Source organism: Arachis hypogaea, chromosome 16, assembly GCF_003086295.3.
Source record: "Arachis hypogaea cultivar Tifrunner chromosome 16, arahy.Tifrunner.gnm2.J5K5, whole genome shotgun sequence".
Taxonomy (NCBI): Eukaryota; Viridiplantae; Streptophyta; class Magnoliopsida; order Fabales; family Fabaceae; genus Arachis; species Arachis hypogaea.
In genome coordinates this window covers 15,791,742-15,805,509 of record NC_092051.1, presented here as the reverse complement: position 1 = coordinate 15,805,509, position 13,768 = coordinate 15,791,742, and the positions used below count along the sequence as shown (strand labels likewise).

At 33.7% G+C, this 13,768-nt stretch overlaps 1 protein-coding gene across 2 annotated transcripts; it reads left to right on the top strand.

Annotated features, from left to right (window-relative positions):
• Window positions 1–340: 340 nt before the first annotated feature.
• LOC112758036 (protein SUPPRESSOR OF QUENCHING 1, chloroplastic) lies at window positions 341–11,722 on the top strand. 2 transcript variants are annotated; one of them, XM_025806594.3, is made up of 28 exons: window positions 341–1,040; window positions 1,650–1,750; window positions 1,844–1,900; window positions 1,988–2,082; window positions 2,419–2,518; window positions 2,846–2,904; window positions 3,059–3,183; window positions 3,502–3,634; window positions 3,881–3,968; window positions 4,064–4,142; window positions 4,519–4,579; window positions 4,807–4,882; window positions 4,963–5,073; window positions 5,290–5,385; window positions 5,629–5,751; window positions 5,894–6,091; window positions 6,229–6,333; window positions 6,487–6,551; window positions 6,942–7,035; window positions 7,153–7,310; window positions 8,147–8,196; window positions 8,288–8,409; window positions 8,662–8,769; window positions 9,157–9,249; window positions 10,083–10,119; window positions 10,609–10,856; window positions 10,964–11,113; window positions 11,291–11,722. In XM_025806594.3, exons 1-28 carry the CDS (start codon window positions 644–646, stop codon window positions 11,453–11,455), a joined length of 3,294 nt encoding a protein of 1,097 aa, XP_025662379.1. In that variant the 5' UTR covers window positions 341–643; the 3' UTR covers window positions 11,456–11,722. The 2 variants fall into 2 exon arrangements, with proteins under 2 accessions (XP_025662379.1, XP_025662380.1); XM_025806595.3 differs by having other exon boundaries at window positions 398–1,040; window positions 1,857–1,900.
• Window positions 11,723–13,768: the final 2,046 nt, after the last annotated feature.

Genomic DNA, 13,768 nt, shown 5'->3' with positions numbered 1-13,768 from the left:
TATTTTTTAATATTTTTTTCTAATTTTTAAAGATTTATATTGTAATATACTAATTCTTATGACTAATTATTCCATTTTTAGTCTAGTAACTTTTATTTATTTTTAAATTTTTTTGAATAAAACTTCTTTTAAAATTGAGATTTTAAAAAAATTATTTTATATAAATTTAAAAATTCAATGCTATTTAAATTAGTATTAATTAAAATTATTAATATAATTATTTCTTTTGTTATCTTTAATTTTATTTATAATTTATACTTTTATTAATAATATATATTTTTTAAAATATATTTTTTCATTATGAACAAATAAATAACTAAAAAGAAAGGTTGTTTTTGCCATCTTCCTATGGATGATTCATACATATATTTGGCTCCTTTCCTTGTGGACCGGTCTTGACTTTAGATTTCAGCCACGCAGCTAATGGAGCAACAGGAGCATGACTTCCACCCAAAAAGATAAAAATTAAAATTAGAAAAAGCAAAACAAAATATTGTGGTCAAGAAGTGGATAAGGTACCCGCGAAAATTCCGTTACCTGACACTCGCAATTTCCCGACACTGCACCACACCATCCGATCACCCACTCTTCATTGCATGACATTCCCAACAAACTCTTCCCGCCGTAACTGAATTCAGTTGCGATGGCATTATTCGAAACAGCTGCCTACTCTCTATCTCGCACACCAACCGCCACAACCAACGTCGTCTTCTCCAACTCTACTATCAGACCACTCACACCTTCTTCTTCGTCTTCCTTCTATTCTCGAGTCCTCCGTTGCCGATCGAATTCCAACTGCCTTCTTTTGACTCCACGGTTTACTTTTGCTGTGAAAGCTTGCGTCAAAGTCGAAGAGAAGGATGTTGCCGCGACTAGTGGAGCTGGAGGAGGAGAGTGGGGAAAGGTCTCTGCGGTGTTGTTTGACATGGATGGTGTGCTCTGCAACAGCGAGGAACCTTCTAGAAGAGCCGCTGTTGATGTCTTCGCCGAGATGGGCGTCCAAGTCACCGTCGATGACTTCGTCCCATTCATGGGAACAGGTACTCTTCCTAATTCTGTTTTCTGTTGATTTAAACTCTCTGGCTCAATCTCCGCTTTCCGGTAGAACATGTGCTCTCAGGCTGGGAATGGTTCCTAATTTGCTATAACTGCTTATAATAATTTGGATTACTGTCTAGATTTTTCATCTTTTTTTATTTTTTATTTTATTATTATTATTATTTTTTTTTTGAAACTTCTTAGTAAGTGATTCAGTTTTTGGCTGCATGGAGATCATTTGGTGACTTCATTCCGAGCTACTTTGTGTTTGATAGGACAGTCAATTTGTATCATATAAACGTGCTTAACGATGAGAATATGGGACTCAGTAGTGATTAGCTAAGCATGGATGTTGACTAGCTAATTTAATGCATATTCTTTGTCTCCACGGGAATTACCAATCTTCATTCATGCTAATGCCGTTTAAGTTACTCTTTGTATTTCGGTTTGTTGTGGTTCTTTCTTGTTTACACCTTAAAAAGGGACAAAGATTGAAATGAATACATGCAGACATATAATGATGTTATCTGCCAGACACCATTTGTTGAAAATGAGTTGGTTATTTGAATTCTAATCATTTGTATTATTCATGACTTCTTTGAACATGAAAGGAGAAGCAAACTTTCTGGGAGGTGTTGCCTCTGTTAAGGGAGTTAAAGGATTTGATACCGAAGCTGCAAAAAAGAGATTCTTCGAAATATATTTGGATAAGGTAAACCATTTATATCTCACTAGATGCAGCTTTTTATTTCTTTTACTCTACATGTTAATGTTGTTATTGCCTAAAGACTTGTACTTATCTCAGTATGCCAAACCAGATTCCGGAATAGGATTTCCTGGTGCCAGTGAACTTATTTCTCAGGTATGTAAAACAAATCACAATCACCATGTTTTGATTGCGTTGCTGATTCATCAATCAACTAAGAAAGGACACACGGACATATAACAGTGTAAAAGCAAAGGCATTAAGGTGGCTGTTGCATCTAGTGCTGATCGCATAAAGGTTGATGCTAATCTAGCTGCTGCTGGTTTGCCATTGTCAATGTAAGTCAAAATTCCAAACAACTTGATGAATACATTTGGAGATATTACCCTTTAATTGTTATTAATAATCAAAAGTATGGAATATTTTTCTTTTTCAAAATTTGCTCTTAATTTCTTCAATTTTTTATGCACTGAAGCATCAAACCATAATAATCTGAGATACAACGCAAGTCCATAGGATATTATATGCCAAATTCTGTGTTTAATTTAAACGAAGTACAAACTGCCTACATTTTCGTCTGATTTCATGCTAGGCTTCATCAACGTGACTTCAATATTAACATGCACTTCCATATCCATGATGCCCTTATTGAAAACCAGTATTTATTCTTTCAGGTTTGATGCAATTGTGTCTGCAGATGCTTTTGAGAATTTGAAACCTGCTCCTGATATTTTCTTAGCTGCATCAAAAATATTGGATGTGCCTCCCAGTGAGGTATTTGCTACTAACATTACTAGATTAATTGAGCTTGTCGTTAGATATTCATGCTGCATATTTGTTTGTTCATAGATTTTGTAGGGTGGCTTTGTTTTATTGTTGTAAATTAGGATACCGAAAATATATAGATAACAATTGACAAGCATAACCCTAGAACTATTATTAGGGTCTGTGGAAATGCATCTGGAATACCTAAGTAGGTACTAGGTAGCCTGTCATTTTAGTTCACCGAGTCTCATGAGTACTGACTGTATACATCAATTAAGCTTTACTGAAAGGTTTTATCAATATAGAATTAGTTGATATGCTTAAACCTTTTCCCAGTGTGTAGTTATAGAAGATGCACTAGCTGGAGTTCAGGCTGCTAAAACTGCACAAATGAGGTATGTACTGACCAATGTATATTTTTTTTTAATTGCTGCATGAAGACGTGAACCTATCAAGTCAAACTAATTTCTAGACTTCAAAATCACTGTTATGGTTATATTCTTTTTAAGAAGTGAAATTTATATATATTGTCATGTTTATTGTTTGCAGATGCATAGCTGTTAGAACTACGTTGTCAGATGAGGCTTTGGAATCTGTTGGTCCATCACTCATCCGAGATGACATAGGAAATATTTCACTTGATGACATTCTCAGTGGAGGCTCTGTTGGATATAGTATGTAGTCTTGGGAGTTTGTTGTAAAACTTTTTATCCCTTTAATTTCTTATTATCATCTTTGCTGTAGAAAGGTAAAACCACATTTGTCCTATAACTTAAGAACTGTGATCATCGAATGAGTGTTCCTTGTATGAGAAATATCTCTTATTGCAAGATGCTTTGTGTTATTACTGGTTGAATCACTTAATATATTATAGTTGTTGCTTTATCAAATTACATCTCAGGATTAGCTGTTTTCTAACAATTGTTCTTGGATACTGCTCAAGAGTGTAGATATTATGTTGTTTGAGGTCTTATGTAGACATGCCATTGCAGATAAGAGGGTTCAGGGATCTGAAACATCAAATGATTCTGCACAATCTTCCTCTGCTATGCTTGTTGTTGAAAAAGATGATAGAGCTAGAAAAACTATCAGTGGTAGTGACAAGGGAATATTCCCAACTGAAGGGTAATATAGTTTTATGTTGTGTGGTTTTTCTTTCCATTCATATGTTCTGAAATCTAAATATTTTCTTCAAAAATAAGTTTGTATGATAAGCATAATTAGCATCATTGGTGATGTTCTCCTATATGAAGAACTGCGGCTTTCTGTATATGTAATTTTATACCATGAAATTATTTTCATTTTTTCGTACAACAACCTGAGTTTTTGTTGATTTATTATCATGAGGGTGCAGAAATAATTTATGAGCAGGTTACAGGGTTCTCGGCGCGATATAATGAGATTCGGGAGTCTTGGTATTGCTATCTCTTGCCTTGTTTTCACCATTAGTAACTGGAAGGTACAATTAAACTGAGTAGCAGTATACATGGTATACATACAATACAATTGATATGGAAGTCAATCATGTCTAGCTGTTTAACCGCTATACCACAGGCAATGCAATATGCTTCACCCAAAGCAATATGGAATCTGTTGTTTGGAGTCACCCAACCATCCATGGAACAGAAAGAAGGTAATGTATGCCTTGAAATGAATATTTGATGATGTCACAGACTTTCACCAGTTTATCTATTTTTGCATCTTATAGCATGATGTCACTATATATAGTTATAAAATCTTAAAAGGCTACCCAGTTCAAAACTTTAATATGTTTGATAAGGGTAAAATATCTCATCTCTAATGAGTTTCAAATGTACCTTTCAATCATAAGTGCAAAAGCTTTATGGTCGTGTCAAAGAACTAGTCAGCCTCAGAACTTATTGCATAAATTAAATCCTTAGTCAAAATGTTGGCATTGGCTCATTTTATTGGGTAACCCCAATCTTTGTGTTTTTTGGATCAATACTGAAAATGAATTAAGAGGAATAGTTATTGCTTTTTGCTCTCAGGTGATTCAAGAGATGATAGGGTCCAGCAATTTGTGAATTACATAACTGATCTAGAGAGCAGGTAGTTAGAGCATATAAGGATCTCTATATTTTCAATTTCTGCTGATTTAGAATATTCAGAATATGATCCCAATTAATCACAGATAATGTTTAAATCTCCTTATTTGGAAAAAGAAGTGGAGATTGAATGTTAAAGTTTTGGCATTTAGCCCATGAGTGAGCAACTGTGGCTTGTAAATGAGAAGTTCTAATTTGATATTTGTCGTTAATTTCTTTTTACTGTTCAAGGGGAAACACTCAGATTGTTCCAGAATTTCCATCGAAACTTGATTGGCTGAATACAGCTCCACTACAATTTCACAGGGTACCTTTCTTCAGCTTGTGTTATAATCCAAATAAAAGATTTGCAATAACTCATTGGATTGTGATTCTATCTTTTGACAGGATCTGAAAGGAAAAGTTGTTGTCCTGGATTTCTGGACTTATTGTTGTATAAACTGTATGCATGTCTTACCAGACCTAGAGTTTTTGGAGAAGAAATACAAAGATATGCCGGTAATTTATTTTAAATTTCATTTTTCTATATTTTGGATATAAAATGTTGCATTTGCGTTTCTGCTTTATAAAACTTTTCTAGACCAATTTAAAAGCACTTCATGATATGAGCTTAAAATTTTCTGTTTGTTCAGTTTTCTTCTGTATGAAGGTGGCCAGTCATTATTGACATTGAAAACATGAGGTTATAATTTTATGTATGCTTTATATATCCAGTTCATTGTTGTGGGTGTTCATTCTGCGAAGTTCGATAATGAGAAAGATTCTGAAGCCATTCGTAATGCAGTTCTACGCTATGATATCACTCATCCGGTACGACAAAAGTTGGAATTCAATTAGTATTTCAAAGTCCATATTCTTTTACTTGAAATTTAACATTTTTAAATATTATCAGGTCTTTATCCTCTTCTGCTTATGAAGAACTGATATATCATGGTTATTCTGCTGCTATTTTGTTTTATTGTTGCACTACTGTTAATTTTAATGCTTTAGGACTCCTGAACACATGATTAACAAAACTTGTTCTATCAAATTTCTATTTTGACTTATTTGTAGGTTGTGAATGATAGTGACATGTATCTTTGGCGCAAGTTAGGCATAAATTCATGGCCAACATTTGCTGTTGTTGGCCCCAATGGTAAGCTCCTAGCACAACTTGCTGGAGAAGGTCACAAGAAGGTACTGATTCAAATTGATATGTTGAATTAATGAAATATAATTTTGAGATATACTGATACTTGTAGTCATTCTTGTTATAGCTATTAAGCTTATTACAGTGTGGTGATTTAAAAAAGTTTTGCATTGTTCCTGTTTTGGAAAGGATCTTGATGATTTTGTGGAGGCAGCACTGATGTTTTATGGAAAACGTAATTTGTTGGATAATACACCAATTATGTTGAATTTGGAGAAAGATAATGATCCTCGGCTTTCAGCATCTCCATTGAAGTTCCCTGGAAAGCTAGCAATTGATATCCTCAACAACAGGCTTTTTATTTCTGACAGCAACCATAACCGTATAGTGGGTGCTCTCTCTCTCTCTCTCTCTCTCTCTCTCTCTCTCTCTCTCTCTCTCTCTCTCTCTCTCTCTCTCTCTCTCTCTCTCTCTCTCTCTCTCTCTCTCTCTCTACTTCAACTCAAATCCCAAAATGTATTCAGGTGGTTACCGACCTTGATGGGAACTTCATTGTACAAATTGGTAGCAGTTGGGAGCAAGGTCTGCAGGATGGTTCATTTGATGATGCCACCTTTAACCGACCTCAGGTATGGAATTTAGGGGGGAATAAAAATCAAGATAAAGTGTTATTTAGATTTAGAGTGGTTGTGCCATCCTTATGGCGAACTGAGAATGGTGATTACTCTACAGTTTCCTCAGTCTCAATAGTGATATATTACTTTTTCTTTCCTTGTTTCTAGGGCCTTGCTTATAATGCAAAGAAAAATATCGTTTATGTTGCAGATACTGAAAACCATGCTTTGAGGTATGTGATAGATTCAGATAGTAATAGTCTGACAGTAATCTTCGTGATCTATGTTACAGCAATCATTGGTGTTAAAATGGTGAATTTTAGTCATAGAGAACAGTAGAGGAACTCTTGCTTTGTGAACTATATGTCTATATGTCATATCTGATTCAAAATCTTGAAATTAATAATATACACATGGTTTCATTCTCAAAAGATTCAGGAACTTTAGTGACCTAAAAAAATTACAATTTTTTTTAATCCCACAAATGCATTTTAGAGAAGCACTCATTTTGAATCATAGTTTTAGGTGTTCACATAAGTAGTGGATCAATTTATTACTTTCAATTACAACAACAGCAGATTTTTTCAATGTTGGGTCTAACATATGTTAGATCTGTTTTAAAGGGAAATTGATTTCATTAATGAGAAAGTGCGTACTCTTGCTGGAAATGGGACCAAGGGCTCTGATTATATTGGAGGAGGAAAAGGAGACACTCAGGTAATACAAGTTAATTAATAAATTTTGAGAATGAGTGACATTTACTTATTGATAGAAAGAATCTAAAATGGACCAGACCACAAGGTTAGATTCCTCACTTTTGCCCACTTTTCTCAGCTTCTCAATTCCCCTTGGGATGTCTGCTTTCATCCAGTTGAAGAGAAAATTTATATTGCAATGGCTGGCCAACATCAGATTTGGGAGCACAATATATTGGACGGAATTACGAAAGTCTTTAGTGGCGATGGTTATGAAAGAAATCTAAATGGATCAAGGTAGCACTTCTACTCTTCTAGCATGATGCTCAGGATATAAGATATTACTCTGCAGCTGTTATGCATATATTGATGCTATACTAGGATGTTCCACAATTAAACTCTGTTCAAATTTGATATCTCTCTCGCTGAATTCCATCTAATTGTATATTGACTTTGACTGCTTCAGTAATGCATCTGTACTTAACTAGGACATGGATTCAACATCTTAACTGTGATTATTTGATCTTTCCATCATTATCAATTGTTTGGATTGAATGAACTAGAGTATGTGTTATGTTTATCTATACTATCTATATGATGTCATAATTTATTTATCCTCAGAATTTGGTTTGATTTTTGTGTAGTATGTTGGGGATAGTGTACCCTTTTCCGCGGAGCACTTTTTATAACTTTCGAGTTGAAATTGTTACTCTAAGAAATAATTGTTGCAAATCTTGAACATAGCTGTGAGTGATGGCTTGCTGAAAATTTATTGACAAAGTAAACTCAATTTTAGATTTTCTTTCTCGAAATTTACAATTGAAGGGTCAGTTTCATCCCCCTTTAAAAACTGAGGTGAAAATTTTGGTGAGAAGCTTTATGCGAAAAACTCATCACTGAAATTTTCATCGTCAGGATTTCAAGGGATACCTAACTGATGTTAACGTCAGTGTTGACTTTATTATTAGTTTTTCACTCTTTGCCAAGACAGGTATTATATTTATGATTCCTTAGATTGTGGTTTTGAAAGTATTTAGTGCAGTTTATTTTCATGAATTCTGTTTGGTGGTCTTTCTTCTAGAAGCACTGAACAACTTCTAATTCTTTTACTTTTATTTTTTGGATTGAGATAGTCCTACAAGTTCGTCATTTGCACAACCTTCTGGTCTTTCATTCTCTCGAGGTAAGATGTTGCAGAAAAATTTTCTTGAACTTAAATTTACATCAAGTGCCATTCATAATAACAATTCTTCTCCATGAATTTGTTTCATAAGATCTAACGGAGATCTACGTCGCCGATAGTGAGAGTAGTTCTATCCGAGTTGTTGATCTGAAAACAGGAGGATCTCATCTGATAGCTGGTGGTGACCCAATCTTCCCAGATAATTTGTTTAAGGTAGTTTATGTGATTCCATAAGCCAATTACATGCCTTAATATTCATTAACTTAAATTGGTCCCCCAGGTTGTTGTTCTTAAATTAAATTTGCCTATTAGAAGGTAAAAAAACATTCCTGTAGATGAGCTTAGGCTTTTTATGATACGTGTGTTCTTCATCTTTATGCACAGCTGCACAAAAGTTTAACCTTTTAACCTTTTTTAGAATTCCTTCCTCCTGTTAACCTACTTTTATACCTCAAACTTTTGCAGTTTGGTGATCAAGATGGAATAGGCTCTGAAGTACTCCTTCAACATCCACTGGGGGTTACATGTGCAAAAGATGGTGAAGTTTATATTGCCGATAGCTACAATCACAAGGTAGATAATTCTGTCTGGTTTTAGCATGCTTATATCTTAGAGGAAACAGTAACATTTTAATATAAATTTCAACATTTTCTTATTTTATCCTAGTTCTTGCTGAAGTTTCCTCCAATACTTACCCTTTTCTCGCTGTTGGTGTATTATTTTTGTTGACCGCTCAATGCATGTTGGTATTAGGAATCAATATTTTAAGCTTTTCAATTGTCAGCAACTACAGTAACCTTCCTATGTGGTTACACTTACTATTGAAGGTTTCGAAGCATAAATGTTATATCTCACATAAAAAACATGAGTTCAATAATAGGTTGGCCTGGCATTCGAGAAATACTCTCAATAACAGAATTTCCTATTTTCCTTTCTCTTTGTTTTCTTTCAATATTTCAGATCAAGAAGTATGATCCAACTAGTAAAAGAGTTAGCAGCATTGCAGGAACAGGAAAAGCTGGTTTCAGGGATGGAACAGCTTTGACGTCTCAGGTTGGTAAAATATTCTATGCCTTTTGTCTATGAAATAGCCCCCGAGTTGTAACCAGACAAATTACAATTTATTTCCTCTTTTATAATGGTTGTAATGCTGGATACACTGCTAGATCCTTTTCTCTTTCACATCAGGCATCCATGTACATCCTAAGTGTGGAACTAACTATTTGGTTTTTTGGCAACAACAGAATCATTTAAATTATATTGTAGACTCTTATGTAGCACATAGGTTGTATGATCACTGTTCAAGCACTATAAATTAAATTTTGTGAAAAGCAGCATTCAACCATAAAATATCAAATGCACTCATTCTTTTAATTGTTCTTTAAGCTGTTTAATGACCATAGACATTTAGAATCACCACAGTCCACGAAGGTATTGATGTTGTTTAGTTATAGTAATGCCTTAGTGAAATTATGCGACAGGTTTTGGGTTATTTATTCTATCCTGTTTATGTGGTTTACTGTAGTTTTTCTTTTCTATTCATTTCTTTGAGGATGTTATCTTATTTCCTGCCTTTTTTCTGAAGGGGGAAAATGGTAAAAGCTATGATGTCTAAGATAATATCATAATAAACTTTGCTAGTCTTATTAATTCGTATATGTTTTATGATATAACTATATATAGCATCCACATACTTGCATGGTTCTGTTTTCTTATACTTACACAAACCTTCTCATAACTCTTTCAAGATATATCAAGATGTTTTTCATGTTCCCAATTTGGATGTCCGTGCAAACAAGCATGAGCAGAATCACGAAAAATTAATGAATTCTTCCGTACATAATAGCTCGCAATCTATGTTAATACATTTATCACTGTTCTTGCAGCTATCTGAACCGGCAGGAATTGTTGAAGGGAACAATGGTAATGTGATTTTTGGTGCAATTAATCCAACTCTTTATTATTATGCCCTTCATATGTGTATGTAGATATATGAAGAGAGCAAATCTTAATTACGAATTATTCAAGTACGGTTAGGATTAGCAGATGGAATGTAGCCTTTTGCTAACTTTCTCTTGATCCTGATTACTGATCATTCATGTGATATTGAAGAATCAAGATTTTCTTACCTCATCTTTCACAAAGACAATGGTTTTACTTTATGGGAAATCGCTTGACCTGTTATTTAGTTGTTGTGACAGAGTATTGCTGGATTATTGTTCCTGGCAATGGTTGTCATTAATTGTAATGTACATATTTGCCATCTCATCATGCATGCTATGGCATTATATATTCGCTACTTGTAGTACATATCTTGTTCATGAAATTTGGGGATGTGCACCTACTCTTGTCTAGAATGAATCGGTATAAAATGCTCACTTGTGTATAAATATTTTTGGTTTTCATTTTCAGGGAGATTATTTATTGCAGATACAAATAACAGCTTAATCCGATATCTGGATTTGAAAAGTGATGAATTTTTGCTTCATACTTTAGAGCTTAAAGGATTTCAGCCTCCTAAACCGAAATCAAGATCTTTGAAACGCCTCAGAAGACGACCATCAGCCGACACAATGAGTATTATGATTGATCCTATTTCATCAAATGAGGGAAACTTGTATATTGATATTGCATTACCAAATGAGTATCATTTCTCAAAGGTGCTCGTCATTTTTCTCTCTTTCAAACACTAATCCAACTATTTGCATACATTACGCGTTAGATGTTAGATATGTCATTGACAACTGCCCCTAAAATTCCATTGCAGGAAGCACGCAGTAGATTTAGTGCTGATACTGAACCTGCGGATGCTGTAAACATTGATCCTTTGGACGGATTCCTTAGTTCAGAAGGATCAGCAACGCTTCGCTTTAAGAGGTTATCTAACTCGGCTTCCATGGGTAGAATTAATTGCAAGGTATGCCTCCTTAAAGCAAGAACATGTATGTTAATTCCAGAAATATTGGTAGACGCAATGGCAGCTTGTTTGTGTACTTTAGTGCTAGAACTATAAATCCATCACCTCATATAACTTTTGTGGTGATGGACAGTCTGATTGATCTTCGATGAGAAATAATATATATTAATTTTGCAGGTTTACTATTGCAAGGAAGATGAAGTATGTTTGTACCAATCTTTGCTGTTTGAGATTCCCTTCCGAGAGGGAGTTCCTAGCGCTAACAAGGCAGACGTCACTCTTGCTCATCTTGTGAAGCCCAAAACTCCCAACAACTTCTTACTGCCCTCGGTTGCCCCGTGACTCCTTAATCCAGGTTAATTTAGCACACACTATCTGTCGCTCATTTTTTGCCTTAAAATATATAACAATCAAATGCTCGAGAGTTGAGGGGTCATGAGCTTTCTTCACACAAAATCAAGGTTTTCTTTTTTATTTCTGTCTTTCCTGCTTCTATTACACTGTATTTCGTTGTATAGCCATTTTAAATACCCTTTTTTCTCTTTTATTTTTCATGTTATATATCAATATATTATAATATATCAGCACGTGATCGCTATTATATATCAATGAAGACACTCGTGCACAGTTATGTTTTGTTCATATTATGATTGGTTGGGTTTCAGTAATTGGACGTGAGGTATATTGTTTATTCGTAGTTGAAGCAAAGCAGATCAGGTCCCCTACGTTGCTAGCAAAGCAAATTATTAGTGTATGGTAAGTAGAATCAGCTTTGTTTAGTAAAACATGGAAATAAAGATGGTCAAACGCGTTAGTTCCATTATATCCGAATTTAAATCTCTGGGCTTTGGCTAAGTTAACATATGTCTAGTTGTTTGGTATAAAGCACGATGATCGTGGGTTTATTCAAAACTTGATGTCTTTATCATAATCTATACTGACGAGAGATCCCATGATGATGGCACGCTTGTTGAATAGTAATAATCTGTTTGTTCATAATTTCATATCATCATCATACTATATTACTATTTGAGAGGATAGAAACTCCAATTCTTCTAACTAACTTGTCTCTTTAAATTTATAACCATATTTACTAGTTATAAATTTTTTGAGTTGACTATTCAGGCTATTCTAGTAATAATATATATAATTGGTAGTTTGTATCACACTTTATATACATAGTTATCAGAATCGGACCGGATTGATCGGTTCGATTGGAAAACTAGTGAACCGGTGGTCTGGTCGGTTCGATTAGTGAATTGGACCGGACCTGCAATTGAACCGATCAACGGTGGTCAAATCCGTTAAAAACCGGTCGGTTCGCACTCAGATTGCAGTAACGGTGCACCTGCGCGTTGCTGAACCATCATAGGAGCACCCTATTCACAACTTCAAAATTGTAGTGAGAAAGATCCGAACTTGGGTGGGTAAGGTTATGGCGCCTCCTCTTAAAACTGTGCTATCTTGATTCTTATTAATATAGGTGACAAAAATTAAATATATAATAAACTTTGAATGAATTTTTATTTATTTATTTTTATTCTTTTAAATATAGATTGACATAGATACTAACACAAGTAATAACACATAATATACAAACATATTGATATTGATTGTGTTATTTTTTATTTTCTCTTGTTCATTTAAATTGAGAAAGTATTTTGTATTAGTGACTAATTTATTATCTGTTTTTATACCATAAATTATATCTAAGAATTGATATTTGATTGTCATTAATATATTTTTTGAAAACATGTATTTAACTTTTAATTTTAATTTTATTTTTATAATTTTATATTTTTATTTAATTATGATCGGATTAACTGGTTGAACCTGTGACCCACCGGTTGAACCAGTAACTCAGTAACCCGGTGACCTGGCCGGGTCGATTGTCGGGTCGGTTCTGATAACTATGGTTATATATATTGTTACTATATTATTATTTGAGAGGATAGAAATTCGGATTCTTCTAACTAACTTGTCTCTTTAAATTTATAACCATATTTACTAGTTATAAATTTTTTGAGTTGACTACTCAGGATGTGTTTGGGGTTCACGTTAGGGAAGAGAGAAGCCTGTTTAAGCGTCTTGAATTTCACTGTTATGTTTGGCAATCTTTTGGAATTCTCAACCCAGAAGTGCTTACACCTCTAAACGTAAGTTTACCTGAAGCAAAAAATTCTAACTTCTGCGTCCACATTGGGAAAGTTTGGTTATCATTGAAAAATTAGATGAGGATTTTTTTTCTTTTCTACCAACTTTACCCTTCATTTTCTTCTATAAGAAAGATACAAGTAACCATAAATTTTTTTTCATACAAATTTATTTCAATCACGGCCCAAATAAAAAATTTATTATTTTTTGTTTATATAAATTTTTTTTTCTATCTGTTACTGTACTATATTTATGTTGTGTATAATTTTTTTTTAATTTGGTTTTATTCATATGAATTTTATTCTTCTTATTGTAATTTTTTTTATATAATATATATTGTTGATCGTAATTATTATATACTATGTTTGCATGATTTTATTGTCCTTCTGACTGTATTTTATTTTCGTCTTTATTATATACTAATTATAAGTAACAAAAGAGTCATAAATAATAAAAATTTATAGTTCAAAATGATACTAAATTAAAGAGTATTAATGGTAC

Excerpts from the sequence above, each read along its gene's own strand:
- LOC112758036 (XM_025806594.3), top strand. The coding sequence starts at position 644 with ATGGCATTATTCGAAACAGCTGCCTACTCTCTATCTCGCACACCAACC. Across the intron at positions 4,883-4,962 it reads CTCCACTACAATTTCACAGG|GATCTGAAAGGAAAAGTTGT; the intron begins GTACCTTTCTTC and ends ATCTTTTGACAG. Across the intron at positions 9,250-10,082 it reads GAACAGCTTTGACGTCTCAG|CTATCTGAACCGGCAGGAAT; the intron begins GTTGGTAAAATA and ends CTGTTCTTGCAG.